The sequence below is a fragment of the Cystoisospora suis genome, assembly GCF_002600585.1.
Source record: "Cystoisospora suis strain Wien I chromosome Unknown contig_548, whole genome shotgun sequence".
Classification (NCBI taxonomy): Eukaryota; Apicomplexa; class Conoidasida; order Eucoccidiorida; family Sarcocystidae; genus Cystoisospora; species Cystoisospora suis.
The window spans coordinates 2548-30373 of NW_027153349.1; the positions used below are offsets into that span (position 1 = coordinate 2548).

Sequence of the window (27826 nt, forward strand, 5' to 3'; positions counted from 1 at the left end):
TTTTCGATGCGGGCATCGGATTTGAAGTCGATGTCGACCAGGGAAAGACGGTAGAAGACCTCCCCCTTGAACGAAGGAGCTGAAAACTGCTGCCCTGTCTCCCCAGAGGTTGCGGCTTCCACTCGCGTCTCTTCTCCTCTTTTCTGCATCTCTGCCTGGTTGCCTGAACATCTGTATTCCCGCGGCAGTCGGCGAAATCGCTTCAATGAGGGTGCCGGATGGAAGGACTCCAGATATGCCTTGACTTCTGAGCTAGCTTAAAGACACACAGACCCCTTGTCACACCCCATCACACTAGGGAGACTTATGAAGTGCAGGCCTTCACTGTACACTTCCACGAGCGATATCTTCGAGCTTCACTACCGGCCTCCTCGGAACGTCGCGCCAACACTGAATATACCTCTCTGAAGTGGGGTATGTCACATGAATAGATTTGCTTTCGAAGTGTTCACAAGAAACATAATAACAATAACCGTATATCACCCTCAGTTGACAGACACGGCACGCAGCCACGTCAGCGCCCGCCGTAGGAGGCTCATCAGAAGACACAAGACTCTCCCTTATCAGGAAGATGCAGACGATATCCGGGTTATCTTTGTAATGTCTACGCATGCAGAGCGCGAAGCCCGTAGCAACGACAAGCGCCTGAGCGGCGTCTCAAACCCCACTACGTCGAATTGCCCGGTCACTGCGATTGGCTGGGCAAACGAACTCCGTAATGCATACCCGAAGAGCGGTGTATAATACGCATGTGGGTTGGGCATCGACCACATACTAGATAACGCCTGTGTGTCCCCTGTAGATAACAGGCGAACTCAAATGTGCGGTTTCCGTAAGAAACCGAATCCAACAAAAATCTCATGTCTGTTTCCTGAAGCTCTTCCTTGATCAAACACGTTCCCATACGTGTCACTCGCGCTGGAAAGCGGGTGTAGTATTGACGTCTTTCTCCTGCTACTTGCACGTCTATACACGCTTTCGGGGCATACCAGAAGCTGCAAGGGAGCTAGGTAAAGGAAACTGAAGTTCGCGAGTTAGAGTAGTTCAGACTGACCGTCTTCATCAACCATAAGGAGATTCGTCATGATGCTCACATCCATGAAGGCTCGACCGAGGAGGTACCGGCAGACCCACGCAAATGCTGCTTTAGTGACGTTCTTCACATTGTCCTCTGTCTGCTCCAGCGAGTGAGAACAGGCGCCTTCATTTGCTAAGGACCGCAACTGCAATGCCAACCGACGTCCCACTGGCCTCACACCACACACACGACTACAAAATACACTTCCGCTAAACTCAACGAATGTGTCGATCCTGTCGGACCTCAGCGCAAGAAAAGAAGGCCGTAGCGGAGCTCAGTCTCCAAGGCCGGGAAGGCACATACACACCGATGACCGCACAATGAGACATGCATGTAATACTCGGGTTTTTCCTATCCACTGTCACCCGGAACGCGTCTTAGTCTCCGTTTCTTCTGAGGATGCTCATACAGCTCTAAAAGTGTTGGGCAACAAGATGTCCCTACAGATACGACAGTCGTCGAGCGCCTAAAGTTGTGATCCACACGACATCACTCGGAGAGAGCGGACAGCGGGATAGAAAGAAAAGAATGATCTTGCGGCCTACGATTGTCGTGATGTTCTTGAAGAGCTCTTGCTACGTCTTCTACTGTCGAATCCTTCAGCCCCACCGCTCGGTGTTCTGGTTGACGCGAGCAAGTTGTCATTACTTCCGGAGAAATACCCGGGGAGCAGGCGCTGTTTCCACTGGTCGGATCGTCTGTACTTGCCTCGCCTCTTGGGTGAAAGGCGCCTCTTAGGCCTTCATTGACAGCCTTCGGAGACACCAACAGTAAAAACAGAAAGAAAAGAGAAACTCCTGAGAAGGGAGGGAAGTGTGTTCTAGATCTCGTGATCAGAAGAAGAAAACAAGGATCTTTCCTGTACTCTGGTGACAGACTTCGTATCTTTGACTGCACTGAGGATATGTCTCCTTATCACAAGAAAGTCCACACTGGACGTCGGCCTAACAACTGTCTATACAGCCGACACCCTTCGGCCTACTATTGCGTCCGTGCAATAGATATGCACAGTTGAGAATCTGTCCCTCCACTCTGTGTAAAGACACTCCATGTTGCTTCTGAGGCGTTAAAACCCGCGCCCACCAACATCCCTCGGATACGATTCATAGACGAAAGGCTCCTTCTATCTTCCCTGGTTTGACACATATCAGTGACTACCTGAAACATACCACCACTACTCGACATCTACAATCCTACGGAACAGCTTGGCTGTCCATAGCATGGGAGCATGACGATCTGCTGCCTGCACGCAGCCCTGAAAACACTCACTGTCGTCTCCTCACCGGGTGCATCACCTCGGAATTGACGTTTCACTTGGCACGACCTCCTTCACACCGCCATACATCGAGGCTACGAATAGGTACTAGCTTACTTGAGCAAAAACCCAAATCGACAGGGCAGCAAAGATGTCGTGGAAAGACCGGAGAGGGAGAAGTTCTACGGTCGTCCCTAAAGAGGTCTCTCAATAGAATTACCTCTGAATACGCTTCGAGTTCTGCGAGATGCTTCTGTCGTAGTGCTTCATGCTGAGGTCCAGACACCCTTCGTAGTTCTCTAGCAAGCCGGACTGCAAGACGTTGCTGTGATGCTGCGAAAGCCTGGAGTAAGAGAATCCCTTCAAACAGATCACGACTGGCTTCCCACACACGTGCAAGAATATCTACCAACACAGGAGAATCCTTGAACTCTGTAAAATCTCCTTCCGCCAAAGAGTTTGTCCACGTTGCTTTGTGTGAGGCTGCATCCCCGCAAACTGGCCGGGTGAGACTCTCGCAAGAAAGAGCACTGCCGTTCAAGAAAACACTCAAGTTGTTCTGTGGGTTCTGCATCAGATGCTTCAGCTGAAAGGAAAGCGTGGGGTACGTACACTGAAAGAATTGTGTGGGGTCATACAGAGAGAGAGAAGCAACTTTGCCCGTAGAGAGCTTGACAAACTGCTGCATAGTGAACCGACTTGGAAGACTTCCGCCTCTCGTTGCTCTCTGATGAGGTCCTTCCTTCAAAGAAGAGTGTGCAGAGGCGGTTGATAGGAAAGTCACTCGAGTGTCCTGCTTTTCTTTCTTCCTCCGGTCCGATGAGGGAGTAGAGTCGAACTCCCCCCCGGGGTTCCAGAAGAAGGCGTCGCCTTCACAGACTGAGGAGTGTTCTGTCAAGGGACTTTCCATCGCCTCCCTATCCGTCTCGGCTTTCCCTGGCTTGATAGTTCTTACAGTCGAGGTGGACTCCTCCGTGATCGCTACTCTGGGTGACAAACACCGTGTGAGAGCGTGTTCTAGTTTACAGCCATCTTGAGTTAGCTTGGCGGAGACCTCAGCAAGCCTCCCACTCTCCCTACTTTCTGCTCGAGAAAAGCCGCATTCTGATTCATTGTCGTCATCTGTTGACTGATCGTCTTCCAACAGTCCACATTTCGGCTTGAGTTCAACACTGTAGTAGTGACAAGTCCTTAAGTGAGGTGCGATACGGAAACATCCACCCTCGCGACTATTCGTGATGTTGTCCGAGTGTCTGTCCACCTGACAAGTCGTGACCCTGGGATGGTGGCCTGTTCCTGTTGGGAAGCTTAGCTCCTGACTTCTCCTTTTTGCCACTGGTAAACACCGAGCCGTCTCTTCGTCGTGTTCTGAGACGACCGCAGAGAGATCCGGGGGCACGGAGAGAAAGTTGTCCTCTAAGATACAAGGAACTGTCCCTTCTAACATTTCGAGGTTTCCTGAAAGAGGAAACAATACATCTTCGTGTATACAAGCCCCGGTCCCTCCTGGAGACATCTGATCTCGTCGTTGACGCTCATGGACATCCTCCGAGGGGTGAAGTGAAGAAGAGTCAGAATACATGCAAGAATTGCCACCCTCTATTGAGTGGCCATGGTGACGAGGTGGATGATTCCCGCCCTTCTTCTGTCTTGTGTCCTGGTCGCGAGGAAGATCACCAGCGGGTGACGACGCGAGACTTGAATTCTCTCTGCAAACGCTCTGAGAACGGTTTTTCTTCGATTTTCTGCGGGAAAGATTCAGGAGTTCACTTACCACACCAACAGGCAGAAGAGCTACGTTCTGAGGAGACAGATACAAAGGTGAAATGAGGCCATACAGGAGACGGTGTGTAGGGGAAGGACTGGGAAAGGGAGAAAAGAAGGGGAGACAGTCAAAGCAGTAAGGACAGGCACAGCGAGATGTAGTTTTGAATGGGGAATGACCCTGGTCAGGCGCCACCGGAGATATATACGTTGCAGCTTCTTGACATGTATCGTGGGGCTTTTTGTCCGCCCCCCTTACTTCTCTCTCACATTCACTAAGTGGTAGTTCTTTCTTTTCCCTGCTCTCCTCACTTTCTTCATCAACCTCCCCGCACTCCATCCCTTCCTTTCTGTAAGGCCCCCCTCTTCCAGCTTCTTTCTTGCACGGACAAACGTTTCTTCTGTAATACACCCCGTTCCTGACCGGTGTAGGTTGACCGTGTCCCCGTCCGCTCGCTCGCTCGACATCGTGCGATTCTCCCGTCTCTCCACAGAGTTCGTTGATATGTGCAGTAAAGTGAAGGAGAAGCCTCCAGCTCATCGGATGATGTCTGTCTCTTCTTATCTTCAAAACTTTTCCTTGTAGACCGGCTACGGAGCCGGTGTATCGGAAGACCACATGGACACCACCCTCGGCAAGGTAGGTCCAGTCGGATGCGTCAAAATGTTCAAACAACGGAGAGCAGTACGTCGGCAAAGTGTCATTATTCACCTCCTCAGTTGAGGCCTGACGCGGCGGACAGTAGTGTTTTCGTCCTTCCCGCATAGTGGGAGAGCGGAATTCAGGGCTGAACACTAGTTGGCTGGCAAGACAGAACAGTCTACAGGGAGTCCGCGTGACAGCACGCTTTAGTACCTTTGATGACTCCCCACCAGGGTGGAAATTCGAAAACAGCTCGACCGCCCCGCTGCCCCAGCGTCGCTGTGAATTTATACTGGCTAGACTCGATTACTGCTTGGACAATTGAGCAAGACTAGGCCGGTTTTCACCAACTTGACCTGCTGCGCCCGTGCATGCATGCTTCTGTTGTCGAGTAACACGATTGAACGCTGTCTCAAATGCTTTACACGGCAACTCAGACAGCATTTGTCAAAGTCTTAACTTTTCTTCTCGACTTCATCTGCTCTTTTTGTTTCAGCGAGCTGCGACTAAGGAAGCGTGCAGCCCAAATTCTTTCGTAGGTAAGGTAATCGTCTCGGATTTGTTCAGAAGCAGCTTCGCTGTGGTCCATTCCTGAAGGGTAATAACGTCAGTATCTGCCTGCAGCACACCTGATGTTGGCAGGAAATTCCGAACCTTTCATGGTTCCGTTAGATTGATAACTGTTAGCTGTCGGGGGGCGCTTAAGAAGCTCTACCGAACGTCCCGTGCTCGGGCCTTCCACACTTTTGGCGTTTCCCCAGCTGTCAAGTGTTGCTGTTGTCTAAAAAGTGTTATCGGACATTTGTGAACTCACTCTGGTCTCTTGAAGACGTGTTCTACCACGGGCGTTATGCTCTACCTGCAACCAGTGTCCTCGGTCGGGAGTAAGGCAACTGTTGAGCCGGTCCAAGGGGTCTTCGAAGCTGACAGTACGGCATGGCCGGGTGCAGCACCCCCCACCCGGGCACAGCTCGAAGGCTACTCGTCTTCTGCAGCCGTCATCACAGAGGCCCAAGGGCGATTTTTGGCTTCTCTAACCCGCGGGGTGAAACATCAAGTGCGGACTGGGAACGATGGCAGCAAATTACCTTCACGGGCTTGCACCGCAGCAAAGTATAAGCACGACAAAAAAAAAACATATCTGGGATTTTCCCACCTATTCGAAGGCACCTCCACAACAGAAAACGGCACAGTGTCGCCCATAGGAGCTCTCACCAACCAGCATGTGCATCTGGGTGGTTATTCCTTGTGCTTTTTTCAGGTTTCTCCCCCCTTCTAGAGCAGCCTTTAACAGTCCGAGAGACATGCACAGGGGACTGACGGCCTTTGACACCTGCCTGTGCTCCGGGCTCACAAAGGGACAACATGCGGAAGTGAGCTGGGACTCCTCAAACAGACTAGCTGTCTACCCGGGGTCATGTAGGTCGCGTGGTTCGCCGTCCTCTCGCTAAACGTCGGAAGCCAAACCCCTGCCATTTGTCCGGAGGCTTCGAACCTGCATACTGACTAAAAAAAAAATCTGACTCGCGAGGTCTGTTCATGAATACCACGACAGCTAGTCCTCGCGGTGTGCACGGAAAAACATAGAGAACGCCGTTCCTCTTGGGAGCAGCGACAGTCCGTTCATTTACATACAGAAAAGATCTTGATTGCCTCTAGACTGAGGCTTCTTCAAACACGCTGCCCAGATGTGTCAAGCGTCTCTGTCTAGCGCGTTCTCTAACTTGCTGCATTTGATACAGGCATGAGTTGTTTCAGAGCTGTATGGAAATTGACGTCCCCCTGTGTAACAACGGAGGACAGCTCAATAAAGGATGGTGCATGGTGATTCTCCGTCTTCTTTTTATGCCTCTCCTTTCTTCTTTCTTTCCTCGAAGGTCTTCCCTCCGCAGCCTTGTGGGCAGCCAACCTCTCCAGTTTTGCAAGCATTTTCTCTTCTTTCTTCCGTTTCTTTTCCTCTTTCCTTTTCCTTCGAGACTCTGCCAGGTCCTCGCGAGTGTGACCCCCGGGATGACCTGCTTCATGTGCGTGTCCGTGGTGCTGCGACGCCCCTCCTGTAACGTGCTTCTCTCCTTCCCCGTGGTTCGTGTGGCCTTCACCTTTGTGACCATGGACAGATTTTTCTTTTTTACCGTGTTTCTTCTCCCGCTTCTTCCGCGAGCGTCTGCTAGGCTTCACTCCCGCGGAGGTGTCCTCTGCAGAACACGACACAAGCACCGACACTTTCCACGTCACTAGTAGCATGAGCACCTAGCTGCACGGAGTGTTTGGAACACACCCGCCAGAAACTGCGAACCAAAGTGACTTATGCCGGCAAGCATCTCCATGCATTCTCATGTTCCTGCTTGCCTGCGGAAGCGCCAGGAAGACAGCTGTAGAGAGCTTGACTTGGGTAAAAAGAAGTCACGCAGGAGGTACTGCCTGCGCCATCCTCAGCGTGTGTCCGATAGTAAGGAACAGTGGGCTGTCAAAGACTCTTCCACACGATAATGCGCAGATCGGCCCCCAGTAAACCGAGTACACACACGGTTGAAGACCTAAACCTGACAGAGGTGAGGTTTGTTGTTTTTGTTGCCTTGCCATCGAAGGTAATGCGCTGGAAGTAGGCAACTAGACGCAGGGGCCGAACCACCACATTCTGTGAGGCAGTGTGAACGCTCAGTTCAATGTCACATCAGACGACCACAATGAGTTGTGAAACACCCGGGCCAGCTACGTAAAATCCAAAGACTGCTTATCGCTTCTGTGAAGCCTAGTGTCAACATCTCAGACTTGATCGGAGACACGCGTCGGGGTACGTGCACACTGACAGATGCACCAGTACGGCGGACAACCTGGACTGAGTCGCGCCTTGTCTCGTTCACTGTCCGGTGCCCAAGAAGGTCAGGGCCGGCTAAGTGCATCGTACTCCCTAATTTGTATCATCAAGTAGGGCGTACCTTTGGAGCACTCGTGGTAGATTTCCTCCAAATGCGCCTTCTTCTCGAGGACGCCAGTAGGCTTGTGGCACAGAGGGAATGGCGCCACTTCTGTGAGTGGACACAGGAAGCAAAAAACAGGTAGTCACCTCCTGTTTTACCGGTGGTCCCTTTCAAGACCTACCGAAGAGCTGTCCGTGAGTACAGCCGACCTAGCGAAATCATGATGGATTCCATAGAAAAACCAGTTGCCACATTTTTTCCCGACTAAAGCGTGTAGCTAGTCTTGGCATGCCTTCAGTAGGGGGCACTTTTGTGTATACCCTGGGAAAGGGCCAACAGAGTGCGCGCCGAAACAAGAGCTACAAGACAGAATTGTTCCATGTCACGAGTGGGCGGTCAGCTCTCTCAACAAATGGCCTAACGTGCAAACCTGCACGATAGGCACGACTTCTAGGACTGCGTGGCCGGCTGTCAAGTGTGAGAGTATCCTACATATACACACGCAGATGTGAAGACAAACGAAGGGGCCACCGCATCCTTGTAACTCGCTTAAACAGTACTTGCACTCAAGGCAACTCAGCGATCTCGACTCTGGCGGAAGTCAGATGGACACGAAGAATATTACAGACTCTGCTCCTTCCTTTTGTAAGGGGCTTTACGTGCAGGACCAGAGAGGAGTGTATATCCCGAACATATGGTCGACTCCCGTGCTTCCTTTGTGAACAGCGCATCCACTCTTGGAACAGAGAGGTAGGGTGGCCCTCTCTTGAGACAGACAGGTGCGAACGTTTCGAGCTGTAGAGCAGGCTACAACTAGAGATTCAACCGGTCAACTCCGGGAAGACATCAGACGGTTCTGTAGTTCTCCTAGGCGAAACAACGGGGGCGGGGGAGCCATGAGAGGTGGCGGTTGAGACCTTTGAATACTCTTACCTTCTTTTCGCGATGAAGCGGTTCGAGCGTAGCACAGCGCTGCAAACAATCCGAACAAAACAACGCAGTCAGCTTGGGACGAAGGCTAGGGTCTACAGCGCAGTGCGATGGAAAGACACTTGCCTCCCCACGAGCGAATGTGTGTGCACTCCCTTTCATGTGGTTGAATGTCGTGGACTGAAGACTTCTAGGCCGTACAGGGCCACCCCGAGATCGCTTTTGAATCCCCGCCATGCTCACAATCAGATTCCAGTGGGCGACGCTGGCAGCCTGCTATCCTTTGCACGGGTTGAAGTCTCCCACACTTCAACGTAACCTGGTCCCCTCACAATCGGAGACATATCTCCCTATTAGGTCAGAATACAAAGCCGAGGCACGCTATCTGGACAAGACACGACTTCGATCAGTCATCGAGAGACTCACGCTCGATCCATCTGGGTAACGCTCGTTCAAGGTTACAACTAGCGAACACCGGCGGAAGGACAGACATTGCTTTGTTGCCGTACAGGACGGACATCCAAATTCAACATGAAAGAGAAATTTTGAGTCGCAGATTCCTCTAATACATCTTTTCTGAGGTCCACGGGGAGGTTTCGTCACTGCCACATATAAGCGCTGGCCACTACTGCAGTTAGTTGAGAACCACATTCCACTATACTCGGAGTCATGTCTTCGCGGTGAAGAACGCTAACGAGCAGTTGCTACGATTGGGGTGAAAGTCAAAGACATCTAGGACGAAACTACAAAGTACCAACGAACGGAGGCCTTCTCTATCGTAACCTGCAGAAGCACCGTTACAATATTACAACTTGACTTACAAGCAAGGACGTGGTGCTCCCGCAGACACTGCAATACGTTCAAGCGGCCATCAACTGAAGGCATAAAACACAACGACAGACAGAAGACAGACGAGACCGAGTCTTACGTTGCCTTGCAGACCCAGAACGAGAGCCTACCATTGAGTTCGGGGTCTAGGGTTTGCTACTCCAACTACCGAAACCTGCGAGAAGGCGCTGCAAGGGATCACTTGCCTCTTTCATGCCTCATTTCTGTGTGAGAGTCGCCCCTGCTTGGTAGTGCGTCAAGCTAATAGTTTGAGCGGTAGAGGTGCATTCGGTGATGGGCTGTGGGATGGGCCGTTGCACGAAAACAGCGGTGAGCCTCCAAAGACTGGAGGCCCGTCAACATACCAAGCATCCACGAAATAGCACTGTATGGAAGTGTGGAACATCTCGTTTGGTAACAGAGCATCACAGATAATTGACACGACACCAGCTACCGGAAAAGTTACACAAAAACATGTACAATCTTTCGGTGCACACGTACTGAGGTGGAGTTTCGTTTCGACGACCTTCAGGAGATGCGAGTGGCTGGCCTCACTAGAAAGCGCTGAAAACACGGGAAAACGAAGAAAGATAAGCCACGCAAGCGTTCGGGAAATGCATACAAAGCCAGGTGCCCAGCATGCAGCTCAAAAACTGTCACCCCGGTTGATCTACCTGAGGCACCACGGAGTGCGACAATCAGGGCGTGGCAACAACTCTTTTTCTGGAAGGGGTTGTTGCTACGCCCTGATTGTCGACTCCGCGGTGCCTCAGGTAGATCAACAGATGCGGTGGAAACGACGGGACATCTAAGTCTATTGTTAGCTTTCTTTGTCTGCCAAGTGAAGAACGTCTATCCAAGAAAAGGAAACGGGACCACTCCCTCCGCAGCAAAGCAAGAACTACTCTTACAATGGGGGAAGGACCGCCCAATAGTCGTTGTACCCATGGTTCCAGTTTTTGGAACGAATTGTGATGCCGTCGAAACTCACCGTGATGAGCGTTCTGAAGCGTGGAATACACCATACTGAGTCCGACGAAATCTGAGGGCCAAAAGGATCACAGATCAATAGTAGGCACAACAGAGGCCCTGCAGTCGGCACGGCGCCTTCTGCAAGGATCGCAGGGTGCTTATACGAAGTAGGAACTCCGGTTGTGTTGGACTGAGGGAATACAGGAGACAGCAGTACCCGATGAAATAGCTCTAGGACGGAAGTCTCTCGATGCCGCCGCTACCCAGAAAAACGAAGGCCGTGGGCGTCTACCATGATACTCAGGTGATTCAGGAACCTTCGTGGATCTCGACAAACGGCATCGGGCGCACAGCACCACGCGAGCGTACCTAACGACTTCTTGATGTGCGTCGCCGGGAGAGAAATGTAGAGGTCTGACAGTAGAGAGCAAAGCAAACCGAGACACCAAACTTGGGTACTGAGTAACCAAAAAAGGTCCAACGGAAAGAATGGAAAGGAACATCACCAAAAAGAGATAGAACACACAGCCCCGTGAGGCACGCCCTTCTGTTGACAAAGGACGAAGATCTTGACACAAAATCACTTACCTCCACTACGGCTATTGAGAAATCGTAGTCTGAAGACCCGTCCCAAGCACTGTCTAGATACGTGGTAGCAACGGATCCAGACTAGCGCACGAGCGACGACAGGCTCACGCATAAATTGCCCGTACTATCTGACGGCAGCCCTCTTTAGTGCTTCTCAGTTTCCCCCCTGTGTGTATTGCTTGCGGCTAAACACATCTGGCCTACAGACTCAGGAAAAAATATTCCCGGAATTCACACTTCAGATCGCGGCTCGATGTGTACACAGGTATGCAAGAAGACAAAACTTAGTTGCGTGTATGGACGGCGATTGACTCTCACATGGTACTGTGCTTGCTTGTCACAACAAGAGGCTTTGGCTTACATTTGCTTGCGTTCTTCAGCTCGCTTTTCCGAATACGGAGTACTGCACAGAAAGATCCCATTCCCCACAAAGGCATCCAGGTGCCTTCTTAACTTGAAAGCAGCGAGAGCCCATGTCGGAGTGACGGGTGCACAGTCCGTCTCAGACAAGTCAATCGCAGCAATGCATTCGCTCGAAATTCCGCACTGTCATCCGTGTGTATACGCGTGTTCAGTGTATGCCGGTGACGCAAGCACAACCCTCAAACAAAGACGAGACGGGCAGAACGGGGACACTAAGAAACACGTTTCTACGTGGAAAAGCAAACATCTTTTCTGGGATGAAACGCAGGACACGAAACTAGAGAGCAACTTTTTAACCGGACATTTCAAATGACCAAGCGTAATTGTACAGGCCTATGCGATGATACAGAAGAGACCTGCTGGCCACACATGGAGGGACATGTGTAGTTGCTACTCTTGATGAACGGACGCTGTAGTACAAACGTGGCACACGTGACTGACTGTAAGCGTATGGCACGGCGACGCTTCAGCTTCACACATCGCTTTCAGTGCTAGAAGAGCAGAATAACGTGGAAAAAATACACATACGGCGGACTGCTCATGAAGATGCTGATGTATCATAACGATCTATAATGCACACAAAAAGTTAGCGAAGGCCTTGCCAAGAGCACATTAGGTTGGGACATACCATGCTCGAGTTCTCTTTCCAAGTCGTGTTCTTTGTGGCCGGCGTCTGTAGAAAGGTGTATAGAAAGACAGGACCTTCACCGATCTGTGTCGAAAAATACTGTCTCTCACAATGTCCCCTGAAACATTATGAAGCACGAGGCCGCCCTTCAAGCCCGTCCTTGCAGTACTTCAACTGCTTCAGAAGCGATAGTAATCCATTCATTTCGAGATACGCCGGCAACAACTATGCAAACACAGCTCCAGGACAGCAGACACGCTACACAAGCTCCTGGCGAAGAAGACTCCCAGTCGGACTCCGAATCCAGTCGACAGACACCTGTAATCAAGCTCGACGAACTTGTCAAGGTGTTGCAGTGACCCGATACCGTTATGGCTGTGCGTGTCTCGGACAATGGCAGACACAGTCTTCTGCAGGATGGCAGGGTGAGCGGCGAGTCTGGTTTCTGACCACCGCACCTGACATAACCGCCATACCTCCGGAGGTCGGTCAGGGCCGTCCGGCAAAACTCGTGTCATCTCTTGACAGGTCCTTCTCTACAGCAACTTATGCCTCCAGGTCCGATATGTACTATCTGCTCTCCTCGTAAGACTCAAAACAAATACGTCGCAGACGCCTGCACTTGTATTGTACCTGTCAGTGTCCAACAGCGTTATACGAGAAAAGTCTCCTAGGAGACCAGTCTTAGACTGTGCAGGGGCTGCACCTGCGATGCTTCAGTGGAAGTTCGGTGGCTCTTGCACAGATCGTATGCATACAAAGCGTTTCGCAGTCTGAGAAGAACCGACGACCAGCGTTACAACAACAATCGAACTTACGGACGAGGACGCGGCCAGCCTCAACGACCCTGAAGAAGACTGCGGGAAACCAGGAGATGACAGTACACGTAGCAGAAAACGTGGGCGCCGTGGGGAAACTGCTCAGTCTATCTTGGCCTCCACGACCAAACAACGCGTCAAGTCCAAGGGGGGGGCGTGACAACTAGAGTTTAGAAAGGGCATTCAAGCAGTAAGAAGACAGGACTCGTGGACTTTAAGGTGAAGGCGTGACGGAGGGACAAGACTTCAGCTATACAGCAGTCCTCGAAGACCGAAAGAAGAAAAACTACGCTGATAGTGAGAAAAGCGACCGGCCTACGTCGCGGTAAGGACAGGTTTGACCGACACGCGAAACCCTTTGATCTTCGAGGAACCTCCCGACATAGACGTTACGAAGGACCAGACTGCAGAATACGACACGCGACGGCGGTACAGCCCTAGTTCCATCAGTAGTTACTGTCTTCAAACAACGCCTATACCTGATTAGCTGAAGTAGTAGTTTTCCCTCTAGCCCTAACACACACAGAAGAGAAGGGTCCCCCGCTCAGAGGACGTATTCCATTGAGCTAGACTGTTGTTAGGCTCCTGCCATCAATACAAAACTACTCAGAAGCAGTGTACGACAACATGTGACTTGGCGAATCATCGCATCCCCGTCTCTCGTCTCAACTAGATCAGGTTTTCAGAACTGAATCACGTTGCTCGGTGTCGAGTAATACACGAAAACTAACCTCGGTCAAATGTCCGGCCATAGTCGTTGTTAGCGATGACTGCAAGCAGAAGCAAACCAACGCAGTAGCGGCCGGTTAGGGCAATGGATCCGGCTTTCGCGCCCAAGAGCTACGGTGAAGGAGGGAGTGTAAGTCTGTAATACCATCCACGGTCTTCTGCTTGACTGCGTCCCGTTAGCTGTTCGGCGGCAATCTTGGAGACTGGTTACCTATGAGCGTGTGGCACACCTAGGTGTCTTCCAAAAATATATCGAAGTGCCGGCGAGAAGACGGTAGCAGAGGAAAGTGCAGTCTCCGAAGGGGCGACACCGATGCATATACGTGCTTTCTATCGGTGTACGACGAAATGAAAGAAATGGCCTTTACACAGAGGACGCACGCTCGTTTCCAGGAATCCAAGAGCAATCAGAAGGAGCCTGCTTCACGTCTGCTCGATGTATGCCATGCAGGACACATCGCCCACGGAGTAATAGACAAAGAGGGATACTTACGATGAAGGAGGCGGGCTACTTCCGGTCCAAGTTCCTTGGCATCTGGAGGGGCAAAACATCAGGATATAGAAACCAGCACCCACTTCCGCACGAGTGGCCGTCGACGCAGTCCTGATGATTGGACTAACCTGGGAAGGATCTTAGAGTCACGCTCACAAACAGAGACGGACATAACGTTTACTACTACCGCTGTCCAACTCATGAGTGCTTGGGCCAGTCTGTCCTGGTGCTTACAGAGATAGTACACTCATGATGGCTGCTACCCAGCGCGTTCCTATAGAGCCGCCCCCATCAGACAAAGAAACGGTTTACTCTGTTTACCTAGCCAATGTTTCCAGTTGTCTGGTTCAATGCCAGTCTGAGTTGCGCAGCATGTTCGATAGAGTGAAGTTTCCCGGCAGTCGCTAATGGTACTGTCTGTTAGGCAGTGGGTACTACCACGAACGTACAGTGTAGCTTCTCACTCATACAAAGGCACGGAAACGCAGGCGGTCACTGCTTTGCATGTCCGGCAGACATGCAGAAAGAAACACGGACTTCAGCATTTAGGGGCCGCCTAGAAACCTGTGTTAGACACACTCATCTCATTCGGATGCGGGCTGTGTACGTATAGTGTTGAGGCTTTGTGTGAAGTACCGGTTGCGCTAAAGAAGCCATGGACTGCAGCGGAAGCAGACTTCAGACGGCCTTACAGCGAAGAGGCGGGACTCAAAACCTTAGAAAAACTCTCGGCGTGAATCTCTTTGTTGCCTTGACTTACGTGCTTTAACTTGCGAAGGATCCCCTGAGCCAACGAGGAAAAACAGATGAGGGAAAGGGGAAGAAACCACAAGATGAGCCAGCCTTCAACAATCCACTCATGCAAACGAACCAAGCTCACGCCGCCGAGGCTGTCTGCTGTTCAGAAAACTACTCATTGCACGACAGGCCGCGCATGTGTCCCGGACTGTACAGGCACTTCAACAGTGTTCAGCGTAAACTCTAAGAGCATCCTAAGAGCATGAGACTATGACTCTCGTCTGGATAAGCCGATGACACTCCCAGTGATAGACGACCTGGTATAATAACTGTCATGTGCTGCGTGGTTGATTGATAGTACAGACTCCACTCTGATCATACGCGGGACTTCCTACGCATATCTTCGGTGAGAGGAATGTAGTGGAGAGTAGACTATTCCTCCAGAAAGCAAGCTCATGGTCATAGCTCACTCACTTGGGATTTTCGAGCATTCTGAAGCACAAGGAAAACACATAAAGGAACATGACATATGAAGCTACGCCCGAGGAAGGAACTGCTCTTTCGGTCACGAAAGGCAAACGGACGAACGGAGGGCGTGAGAAGCAGTCGAGGGATTTCAGTCGGCAAAATCGAATCCTCAAGTTTTCTCTGTCAAGCCGACTATCCGCTAGCACCACGGGCTACTTGCGCCTGGGGGGACGAGGACGTGGACGAGGTGGCAGTCGTTTGTTCAAATGACGCGAACGTGATTTGTGATCGTTCATGCTAGTCATATGCCCGACTGTACACTTGTAGGAGCGTTGGACTCCATACAGCTCAAAATCGGAGACACGGAAAGCCTGGCAGACTAAGGACTCCATCAGGGCGCCATCTTTTGTCCGACAAGAACAACCGCCCAGCTTGTGTCTCTCAAGAGATGAACTTCGTTAGCGACGTTCTGCTTGTCGCAGTCTTCAAACGTCCTCTATAAATACCTCGACTGAAAGGAAAGCTGTTGGTTGATCATACTTAACAGGCGACGCTGGGCGGTGGTGTGTTCACGATTACGGCTGTTCGAAAGATCGGGGTGCCGTAGCGGACTGGCAACAATACTCAGTGAAAGAGACAGGCAAGTCCACCATGTCGAGATGCAAACCTTGACCGCGCGCTTACCTCCCACAAGAGTCTCTGGCACTGCCATGTAGGTGAGGCCTTTCTTCATGCTGCAGTGAGCTGCAGAAGGGGGAGGAAACCGCACGGCAGCCGACATGAGGAATTTCGAGCTACTTTGTCCATGAGTCTTGTTCGGCAAGGGCGGCGAGACAAACCACTTGGAGTGGTCGGGCGGGTTGTTAGTAAGTACCGCGGTGACGTGCTCATCAGCACTGGGGACCGTGGAGCTCAAAACAAAGACTGAATGAGGAGCACCTGACCGCCTAAGTTATCTAATCTCGAGAACCACTACAGACACGATCTGTACATGCGAGCGCCTTTCCGACGTGTCCGTCAAGCAACCAAAAGACGGCGAGTGGCACTTACAACAGCTTTGCTGGATTCCCTCTGCAAAGAACAACAGCAGAAGACACATTAGGGTGAAGACTAGCTCCAAAGGCACGGAAAAACAAGTTTGGTGGCTCACAGACAGGAAGACAACCTCGGGCTACTGGGACAGTAGTATGCATTCGCGTGAATCACCTATGCTAGGCAGTAAAGACGTGCGCTTGAAAAAACAATCTCATTGTAACGCCTGAGGCACTATATATTTCCGTGTTACCGTGTGTACCTATCTGGTCCGTTAGCTGCAACGCGCGGACCTTGGCGGCACACGGTGGATTTTCGGTGCCGCTAGAGCAGCCTGGATGTTTTCCAAGAATCTTGTCTTTACCAATCTCTGTCAGTGGGACACAACACCAGCAGACGTTGTGACGTCGCCGGTTAGCTACCGCGGGGTGATGCAGCAAATCCGTGCACACTACATGAGAGTGTCGCATTCTGTAAGCCGTGCAGTCAGGAATATGCGGTTTAAGCGGTGCCTCAAGGGTCTTATACTAGATAGGGTGGTTGGTTTCTACTGAACGATGTCATGGAGACTATGGGGCAAAAGACGGAAACGACTGAACATGGTTGACGGACAGATCCGCTCGGAAAAAAATCTTTCTCTCGCTATAGCAGGTGACTTACCGCAGATCTCGGTGTAAATACTCTCAAGGGAAGACACCTCGTTGTCAGAGAAACCAAATGTCTTAACGCGGACGCTCACAGCGCTTCGGTCGAAAGGATGAAGAGTTTTCGAAGCGTCAGAACAGTGACCAAACAGAAATTTGATCTCGCTATCCAGCCCTGCAATGAGCACGAGAAAACGCATATACAAAAACGACGTAAAAGCCGAAGAAATAGAAAACTCTCTCAAATGTGCTGCGCCTTCACAAGAAACTCCTGCTCCTTAGAGAGCGCGATGTGCTCTAACACCGTAACCCCTCGTATAACTATCTCGTTCACATAGGTACAATGTCACAGGGTCCGAAAGCGAGCCGGGTCCGCAATATGATGCCTTAGCTCCTTGCCCCTGCTGGACCGTCTGGTTGTTTCTGAACTTGGACACGGAGGTCAACCTCTCCCCAGTCTAGCCCTTCAGTCAGGGTCCCCTGGTAAAAAAAACATCCAGAACTGGCCCGCACACAGCAAAGCCACTGGAGAACTGGATGGAACGGCCCGAGGCGCGAATCCTGTGATGTCCACGGTACACTTACAGGTGAGGACCTTTGTACGGTTTTCACGAAACGTCTCAGGAGAAAGAATTGCCGCGTCGTTCGTATGGAGAAATGAAGCTCGGACGCGGGCACCGCCATTGGACGTGAAGAGCTCATTCTTCCAAGAACTCTGCAGGCGGTTGAACGAACCAACTAGCACGTCTTTCGCTTCTTCCGCACTGGACAGCTTTGGCCACGGTTGATGGATAACCGCGTGACCGGCGTCGATAGCCGCTGCCAGGCAGGCCGCTGTCCAAATGACAGTCATACACACGGCGGGAGCAGTTAGCTACCAGTGTGCATTCAAACGATGTGTTCAACTCTTGTCGACAAGAGGCCGTCTACCAGCTGTAATCCCGTGACCGGACACCTGCCAGACACTTCACAACACTCCGAACCCCCTTCGATGCAGGCAAATTCGCCGCGCTGTCTCCTGAGTAGAATGCAGCCATCAGATGACACAGCTAACACAACGACCGTTGTCCCCTTTTTCCCAGAGCTCTTCGACAACCATAGCACGCCACGTGGCAGCGGCGCGGAGCAGCCCCCTTTTCCAGTCACGGTGGGTATAGTGCGAGGATATATGAAAGAGTGTCCTCTGAGAGAGCAACACTCTTTCAAACGTCTTGTCAGAGCTTCACAAAAACAGGTAGTCCAGGAATATTGCCATCAGTCCGGTCGCAGACGCATTCCCCAGAAGGCGTCACTTCTAGTCGCGAGTGAGTGAAGTACATCAGAGTAGGGCCAGCCTTACCCCGAAGGCTAAAGAGAACACTCGATACTAGGCTCCCCCTGAATAAATGTTGATATAATACACTATCACCTGAATACATAGAATTCTATGGTTCTATGAACTCAGGTGATTCTGTATTATATCAGCATTTATTCTGATTTTACTGTAAAGCCCTGAGAATTAGATTCGCAAACACTTGTAATTACCTGCTCGGTAGCTTTTGAACGCCTCGTGAAGACTAACGGGTTCAGCGTGGGAAGCACGGGGTTTGGGTTCCTTTCTGTGCTTGCGCTTTCTCCGTCGATTCGCCCTCCATCGCTTTAATCGCCGTATCCCCAAAGCCGAGAATAACTGGAGAAAGGAGTGATGGTGATGCTTGTGACTCTTATGTGACTTTTTTGTCACACTTTCGGTCCCTGACGCGGCATCTCCCATGTGATGTTCACCTGCGGCGATCTCGTCAGTCACGGCCTTTTGTTCCGGCATTAAGTAACAATCAGAAGCGAGCTTTGCTATCGCCGGCATGTCTAGCCGCCTGTATGCCGTGTAGTACCGAACAGCTTGGAGTGCCGCGCGGACCAGGCCATACGCGATCAAAGCCAAACTGGAGCGGACTGCACGAGAGAACCAAGCAGATGTCACTTAACAAAAAGAAGAGTATGAAAGTGATGGGTAGCTGCATCAGCTTCAAAGCCTACACTTGTTTGAAGCGGTACGAAGATTCCATGACCATTCTCAGTGGCATACGGCGGACTCACACGCAGTCAAGCTTCATTTCTAACAAGTGTAAAAAGAAGTTGTTCCCCTAGGAGGGCTGAAACAAGGGAACCTTACACGTAGTTGACTGATGGAAATGGCTAGTACGAGACTAGCTCCGATGTTAACTTACTCTCTCGTACCACACAGACTCGCTTCAGTCGTGTACGAAAAGACCCAGGAACACATCCTTCGTTGAGTGACGCAGTGCTCGATTCCATATATGCATCGTATGGACTAGTCCAAGTTGTCTAGAAGCTCCGTAACTTCCATGAACCAAAATGTTTTGCTGACCATTTTGTCACTTAAAACTCAGCAGACCTACAGTTTCCTTTGTCGCTGAGAAAGCCTCGTGCTTTAGCGTGTGGTTCCGGTTCCTTGTGGTGAGATGCCGCGAGAGTTTTTCTCATTGCAGCTTTCCCCTCCACAAGCAACTCGGAAACTCCAAGGTTGGTAAGCCCTGTGTGATCGTCCACGGGCGGCTCCGTTAGCTCCGAGGGTTCCTCGTCTTTCATCGTTGACTCAGCTGCGGCGTAAGCGTGACCTTTCTTCTTCTTCTTGTTTCGCTTTCGCTTCTTCTTGGATTTTCCTGTGTGGCTTTCTGAAGTTGCGGTGGCCTCGCCTTCTTCCTCTGAGTCTGCTGCTGAAGGAGAAATCAAGACACTCGTAAACCTCCCTAGAGGACTCAGCCGTGAAATGAACACTCGGGCAGTCAAAGCCGAGGGGACGCACAGATGGAGCTGGCGTAAGTAGAAAACTCCCAGCATATTTGAAGGCCCCTATCCCAGACGTGAGAAATGTGGCAAGAGAAAAGGCACCGCCACCTTTCTGTGACGATCGCTCGGGAACAGATAGATCGATATATAAATAGATTGACAGTGTAGAGTACGCTACAAGGTCCCTGTCACTATCCCAGCTCCACGTCGAATGCACCAACCTGCATGGGTATGAGCCATGTGTCCCTTTCTATGGGCCTCCGCCTTGTGTTCTTCTCCATGGTCCTCTGTTCTTTTTTCTGATCCCTGGGCCTCTGTCTCATGTTCTCCTTCATCGGAGGACCCTTCACTTTCTTCGTCGTCAGATGCAGCGTGCACAGCTACCTCGTGATGTGCATGCCTCGGAGACTCGTCCACTTCGTCGTCGGCTGCATGCTCGTGTACTTCGTGCGACCGATGGCCCTCTTGGTCATGACCTTCTTCCGGGGCAGCCATGGCGCGTTCTGAAGTTGTCCAGAAAAGCAAAGAGCAAAACTTGTAAGCTCACGCATTCTATCTTACGAGCTGAGGGAGACACTGTGAGGGTCGCACTCAGCTGGGGCGCTACCGGAGGCGAGAAGTCCCAAAACATTTCTGTGTGAACCTACGGAAATTCAGGTGCCCTCCTGCCCCGCCACCAAACAGCGGACACACTGATAGGACACCCTCAGATCCGCAGATAGTTGTTCCTTTCCTCTCTTAAAAGGGGTCACGAGTCGTTGCCGGGCTAGACTACTTGATTACGGTGTTTCTCGGCAGCGCTGCGGCACTCACCGATCGATGAGAGTGTCTTCGTGTCCGCCTGAAGCTCGCTAGTCATGGCTGCAAGAGAACCCAGCAAGGAAAGAGTAACAATCGCGGAGGAGTGGATGATGAGACGTGTAGCTTCTGTGGACTCCGCAGAAAGCCACAACCGCGCTCGTTACGAGCTTCCAAAAACACCAATGTCACAGACAGAAACCGTCTCCCTTGTTCCCCGTCAGCAAACCACCGCGCCAGCACACGCACTGCTGCGTGCTTGACGCCATCTGCAACACGCTCCGTCTGATGCATGAGCTTCGGATGCACTTTTAGTGTAAAGAAAAAGGAAGCTTTTTTGCTACTGGTTTATGAAAGTCATTGTCTCAGGTACGCTCCCGAATCTGAGAGAAGTGAACGCAAAAGTTCATTTGAAGAGTACGCCAGAGACGCGGGCACAAGTGAAGACGACTAACCGGACCGGCCTGCTCACCCTCACTCCGGGGTAGCGTCTGAGAAGTCTAGGCAGGTATGTAAGTCTCATGTTGTCCCTCCGTACTGCTTTGAGCGACCGCGGTCCCACTTTAGCAATACATACCAACGAGCACGAGCCCAACAGCAACAACCACAGACGCGCCACTTACATTGCTTGTAGGATTCCGCAGGGATGTGTTTAGCTGCACCCTGAAATCAGAAGCCCACACACTGCCTTGCCGTCCCCTTTGAGCTAAAGGCCAACAATTCATTTCGATCCAGGCGCGGAAGTGCTGGATACAAACATTGAAGGTGCCATACCAAGCAAGCAATACGAGTGCCTCGCCCGCCCTCTCAGGGGCCATCCTCACTCCCCTTGCTGTCTTTTTACCACAGAGACCTCTGGCATCGACGCAGGGCCATGTATCTCGGTGGGCACTTCTCCTCAGAACATGGTCTCCGACTGGCTACCCGTAGCAGCCCGACCTGCCTGCCGTGGAGCGACTTGGAGGGGTAAGCAAATAGGCTTCGCACACTTCCAGCCTACCATATCATGTAACAGCCGCCGTGAATCGCAGACTGGCAGATCGCCACTAGGTCACGCGAGACATCACAGCACCACTCCACCACTACTCCGGGGTTCCTCGGTGACCGGCGTACACAAGAGACAACAGCAAGAATTCGTTCTTACCACTATGGAGTTCAGAAGCTGAAGCACTTCATACGTCTCCACCGCAGCATGCGCATCAGGAGCTGAGAGTAAGTAATCGCAAACACAGGTCCTTGGCAACTGCTGATCCAGCGACATGCCCGACAGCTGGTAATGTGTTTCTTTGTGAAGCCCCTGATTCGCAGAGTCCAAAAAGGAGAGCGCTGCGCGTATGACGATGATATCAGAGAAGAGCCACCGAGCGAAACAGGCAGCGGAGTCATCCCAAGTGCGATAGAACCGCTGGTCACACCAGTGCTCTTGACAAAGTGTTCGCTAGTTTCGCATACTGGCGGATTCGCGTCCAAGTCATAGTACAGAACGCCTACTCCGATAGCGGAGTCTCCTCAGGAAATACATCGAGGACGCTAAGCCAACGGTGGGTGGCTCTGGGCCTGCCAAGCCATTACGCTGCGAAGGACCTCAGAGAAGTGCGATAAGACCCCCGGCTTACGTACTTGAAGATCGGAGGCATTCTGCTAGCTTCTCGCAGAAAGCAAGATTCTTCTTGCAGAGGGAAGAAAACTCATGGTACATGTAAACGATATATGAAAGCCAGGAGTGTGTTTGTACGTCATGCTTCTGAATTACACGACAGAAGGCTTCGGGGTCGTCCTGATGAAAATACTTTTCCATCTCCGCACTCTGAAGAGAGCACCAAAACAGACAGTGTCTAGACAGTGAGAAGCCACCCCTCACAAGTTTGCTCTCCGACACGGGAGTTTCCTTACTGCTTTCGTCGTCCTAGCATTATAGCAGCTTAAAGTGGAAGTCTTCTCTTGGCACCATCCGCTGTCTTTTCAAGTAGAGCATTCCCGCAGTGACTCAGTGCTAAAGTGAAGGTCCTCTGGTTGAGGCGACCCCCCGGATGTACCCCGCGACACATGCGTGCAAGCTGGGAGCTCAGATGTCGTCACCACAACTGACTACTCCCTAACACCTGTATTTCAAGGCGTGTGGCCTGGCTTCTCTCCAGGCGGCTTGCCTAGAAGCCTCTAGTTGCAGGAAAGCCGACGAGTCAGGAACACGGGTAAAGTTTCCGTTTGTAGGGCCTCAGTTGGACAACCCTGTTGGAATGATCTGCCTTTTCTTTGGCCGCCTCGAGAAGACGAGGAGACCATTGTTATTACACAGCTGGAGACTCATGTGTATCTAACACAACTAGGGCGCCTAAGCCATAAGTCAGGACAAAAACCACCACTGAAACATCACCTACCGCGTGTTTGATGTGAGCCACAAAGCCGCCTCCAAGACCTTTGACTGCCTGAAATGTCACAACAAAAGCAGAAATCTCTTTCCCATTTCACAGGGTCCCCGCAGTTTCGCAGGGCATTCTGTATAGACACGAGGGCATAGTGTAGTCCTTTTCCATCAGTCAACGGAGTGCGTCTGTTGTACAGCTACACCAGGCGAACTCCGACAATTCGGAGCGCGAGACAGGTCTCGAAAACCTCATACTAAGGTCACACGTGCTGCATGCAAAACATGACGGGCAGTTGGGCGAATCCGGTATTAGCGAGAGATGAAACGGGCGACCCTTCGAGCCCGAGGAGAGGAAGGAAGGCTCTCCCAGGGTCAGCGGTCTCCGTGGGCGAAACAGCTTCGGGAGCTGTAGTTTCCGAGAGTAAGCGTCCCTTTGCACTCGGTCAAGGCCGCCTATCGCCAAGGGTCCGAGGAAGCACTAAGCAACGCTGGATTAAAGAGATCTCACTTTCTCTGCAGTTTCGAATTCGGAGGCTTCCTCGGAGATGAATGCCTGGGAGTACATCAGGCAGCACACCGAGTGAACCGAACAGCATGTGGCTAGAGTGGAAGAGTGCTCAGTCCATGGAGGACTGTCTCTGGTGCACGCACTGGATAGTCCCCACCACCTACGTATGGCAGACCGCCACACAGGACTGCGTTAGGGAATCCCAAAGGCAACAGAGGTCGCTTCTTGAAGTTGTCAGTCTTGACGAAGGAACAACCATGTACCCAAGAGCGACGGAGGTGGGGCCGTGCGACGCTCGAAGGCTACCCGAGTCGACGAGAAGATACACAGGTTGTTTCCCTTCCAGACTCAGCTGCGCAGGGGATAACGGCCCCAGGTATGGTCACTGTTATATCCTTGAATTCATCCCGTGAGCTTCCCGTTTTTACCTGAGGCTGAACGTGGTCCCTCAACTGCTCCTGAAGCGAAGAAAAAACAGCAACGAGGAAACAAAAAGATGATTGGCTGGCCACGCCCCCGCCCCCCGGAGTGAGTACGCACGGTGCGCACAAAAAGGACAACAGACAGTCAAAAAAGAAGAGTTGTACCCACCCGGACGTGCTCGAAAGCCTGACGGACGGCCGCGTTGGTTGCTTGGAGAATTTGGTCAAGCATGGCTGAAGCTTTCTCGTCGTCGGCCCAGAACTCGACCCGGGTGAGCTCTGCAATTTCCAGATCCTCGTGATGGGTCTCAAAGTAGTTCTGCACAGCTTGCTGAACCAGTTCCATCACCATATCATCCGATTCCTCGCTTTCAGACTCAAGTGCATGCAGAAAAGTCTCCCGCCCCCGAAGGGCCTTCTTCAAGAACTCGCTAGATTTGCTGTACTGCAGAAGAGGCAAGCCTGCGATAGACACGCACAACAAAAGAGAGATGCACTCCCTCGGAACGGCAAGTGCCGATACGACAACAGACGGTCACCCTCCTCCTTCAGAAGACAAGAAGCTCTCAGGACACGACAAAACGACCTCTTCAACGCACGCTACCCTGTGCGCGCACAACTCCTCGGCTCCGAGAAGTACGTCCACCAGAGATCGGGGACGCAAGAATCCGCGGGCCTAGGATCTGACCAGATGAGGGGCACTGTGACCTCTACGGCGCATTTGAAAGAGAATCAGTGAAGTGCTTATCACATCTGGGCACCTGTGCGCGCGGCAGTGGCGTAGAGATTCTCCCGCACTTCCAAGCATGCATTCCCGTCCAAGAAAACTTCAGAAAAGATTGAAGCTGAAACTCCATCAACGACGCTTTCGTGCGTCAAAATCCGCATCCGCTTACCGTGCTTGGGGCCCTCGTGCAAGATGACATTTTCAACGTCTTCTGCCGGATCCAGCTGGATTGTGAGATGCTTGCCTTTCACTTCGGTGCCACCTATCTCTCTTGCTTGCTCTAACAGCTGGAGAAAAAGAAAATGGCAGAGAATGTGACAGGAAAAAGAGCTCGATAGACTCTAAAACAAAGAACGCTTTCCACCTCGGAAGACGGGCACTGCCGCCAGAGACGAGGGAGTAACCACTCTTCGCTGAAATGCTAACCGACTTAGGGTGAAGAACAGAATACTTCAGCAACAGATGGGCACTCAGAGTACCCAGTTCTACGAGGGACATCTGGTGACACCGAGGATTCCAGGTTTTTCACTTCAGCGTCTTGTACCTTCTTGAATTCTCCGAGTTTCTTGGCAGCAGTCTCAGCCATATCTCCCTCAAGCGTGGGGATGATGCTGTGCTCGAAGACATGAATCATCTGCTCCAGTGGCACAGTTAAGAACGTGTAGTACAGCATCATCGATTTCGCTACTAGCGGCCAAGCCTTAAGCACTGGAATAAAAGCGGTGAGTTCCTTCACCCCCGTGGCCGAGGTTGTTTGCTTCATAGACGCCATCACCATGAAGAGCACCTGCATGTATTCCATCCCACTGGTGAAAATGATAGGTGCCGGTTCCTCAGCTGAGAAGGGAGAAGCAAGAGACACATCATGGAAGCAAAGGTAGAGATAGGCTGGCTCTCTTGAGCTTGCCACTCCGGCAGAAAGAGCCATGAATTGGTCTTCTCGCTCATCTCGCAAATGTAGTTTGGGATTCGTCACGGGTCGATCGGTTAAGAGGTCTTTAGAACCAGTTGGAAGTGAGTCGAGGAGCGTGTAAATAAGAGACACCGGCTGCTCACTCGGATACCGGGCTTCCTGCTGCACATAAGAACCTCTAGATGAGCTGGCGTGTCACGAGTAACGGGCTCCAGTTCGACTGTGACGAGGACTCACAGGCGTCGAATCCAGTCGCGCTAACACATACTGTGTGTTTGCCAGCGGCTTCCCCTGGTGGTGATCGGATGATGAGGACTCGGTCGGTGCCTGGTATTTCCTCCAGTCTCCAGTACCCGGTAAGCTCCACAAGCCGCCTGATAAGAGCAGCAGCAAACTGCCCTCACAATTCAAACAAAGGAAGAAAGCACCTTTTGTGAGCGAGTCAGAGCAATTACTCACGTATTCCACTACGCTGCGTACCAAGTAACTATGTCCTTGTTAGCAACGCACAAACATATCTTGAACTGCCAAGCACTCTCAGACACTCACGTGCAACGACCCGCAGTTTTGGTGGGTGCCGCACGTTTTCAGCGGATTCTAGGGACCGATCCATGCTGGCTGCTATTGTGCGCTGCGCTGTCAAACTGAGTCACGGGCATTTCACCCTCCTATGCATTCACGCAGTCGACATCGGACTCCATGAAAAGCGGGGTAAGGGAACTCCGCTTCTAGTGGAACACCCTGACTTCGCCGGCATGGGGTGAAGCTAACCGAGAGACAGCCACGAGACTACCGCCAACAAGAACATAAGCCGGACTACGACTATTGCAGATATACTAGGCAAGGAGCATGCGCAAAGTGAATAATTTCTCGTAGCTGGCGGCACTGCCTGTAGCCCCCGCAGACAAGACCGAAGCTGCTGTAAAACGGGTCCAAGAGAAAGTGTTGCATCCTTTCTCACATCTCGCTCCCAAGCCCGCTTCAGAACCCTCACTCCTGCTACATTTTTGACAGCTCAACTTCGGGCAGTTGCAGATTCAAGGGAACACATCGTGTCCCAAGTAACTCCCGTACCAGGCGGGCGACGTCAGTTGTCGTCGTCGTAACTAAGATGCCCTCATGAACTGCCATCTCTGTGACCAACGACTGCGTGCCTCCGGGTGGTAAAATTTCCTCTGGAGGCTTGTGGGCTGTCTTGCTGAGGGTGGAAACCAAGGATTCCTGAAAGCAAGCGCAACAGAGTATGAAAGAGGACTGCATAGGACGGTTTCTGTTCAGAAAACCACGCCTTGGAAACATTCGGCAGTACAGCTCAGATCGCGGAAGCGCCAGGAGGGAGAGTGGCGGGTTCTTGAAAGCGACCCCCCGCTATATGTTATGCTTGCCAAACTGTGGCGTTACCGAAGTATCAACTTCCAGTCACTCGACTGAAACTGATCTACCGCAGGCCAGTTTTTGTTCCAAGCTGAGGCGACCCCAGCAAAGCGGGAAAACCCAGGGGAGAAAGCGAGATCGCCTCCTTCAGAAAAATAATGGGTCTCTCTTTCGACGGAAAGACTAGAAACACCCTTCCCCGCCGACGCTCACTCCAAGGTCCGAAACGTGGACAGCCTCAGCGCTTTTCTTTATCTTTCTCATGGCCCTCCTCGCCTGCAGCATCGGAGCGGCCGCGTCGGCTCCTGCAGCTTCGCCATAGCAAAACTGGCAGCAAAAAGTGAACAAACACAAAAGACCTCCGGCGACAAGGACTACATGCCGGCAGAGACGACGCCGCCGCCGGCAATGCGGAGCACGCATTCTTTCTGAAACAATGTATCAGCCTCCAGATTTTCAACCAAAATGACTGTCCGCGGGTTGGTCCACCGCCTCATCGCAAGCAACCCCTGAGGACAGCCGTAAGGCGGCTTCTGACAAGGCAAGCCTGCCAGAATCTCCCGTGCACCCCGCCCTGATTTAGCTGGGGAAAACTGGGGCGCCAGTAGCGAGATTTTTCATTTTCCGCCCTTGCACAACGACTGGTGATAACTCGCCGTATTTCCCAAGGACCAGTCCGTAGAGCGGTATCCCCTTTCAGCTGGAAAGCTTCCGGCTGGGGACGATTTGAGAAAGCAAGACGCGGGACCTCGTTCAAAAGAAAGAAGCGGCGATTGTATTGGAGGCTGGATAACGAGAAGAGGGTGCAACACAGAACAGCAAATCAGCTTTTTTCGCCAAGACAGCAGGAGTCGCCGTGTGCATGTAGCGACTATCCGCTAGTCGTGTTGACGGCAAAGATGTCTTGTCAAGGCACACGCGCCGTCAACGAAAGGGGGGGATTGCTAGCTCTCTTAGCAAAACAGCGCAGCTTACCG

The 27826-nt window shown here is 51.8% G+C and overlaps 1 protein-coding gene across 1 annotated transcript; it reads right to left on the minus strand.

Annotated features, from left to right (window-relative positions):
- Positions 1 to 27826, minus strand: CSUI_001383 (inositol-pentakisphosphate 2-kinase; the record flags this gene model as incomplete). Its single annotated transcript, XM_068061589.1, has 35 exons — positions 27063 to 27826; positions 26550 to 26696; positions 25713 to 25869; positions 25107 to 25399; positions 24732 to 24849; positions 24005 to 24297; positions 23842 to 23871; positions 23414 to 23458; positions 22919 to 22966; positions 22161 to 22347; positions 21685 to 21746; positions 21164 to 21203; positions 20556 to 20603; positions 19964 to 20245; positions 19352 to 19669; positions 18477 to 18884; positions 17538 to 17786; positions 16969 to 17127; positions 16327 to 16347; positions 15961 to 16020; positions 15283 to 15300; positions 14831 to 14854; positions 14071 to 14112; positions 13580 to 13618; positions 11341 to 11382; positions 10761 to 10805; positions 10411 to 10461; positions 9413 to 9466; positions 8595 to 8633; positions 7680 to 7769; positions 6465 to 6935; positions 2554 to 5036; positions 1624 to 1831; positions 1055 to 1246; positions 1 to 247 (listed from the first exon to the last, which is right to left on the minus strand). Coding segments are annotated over exons 1-35 (7218 nt in total), but the record flags the coding sequence as incomplete, so codon positions are not given.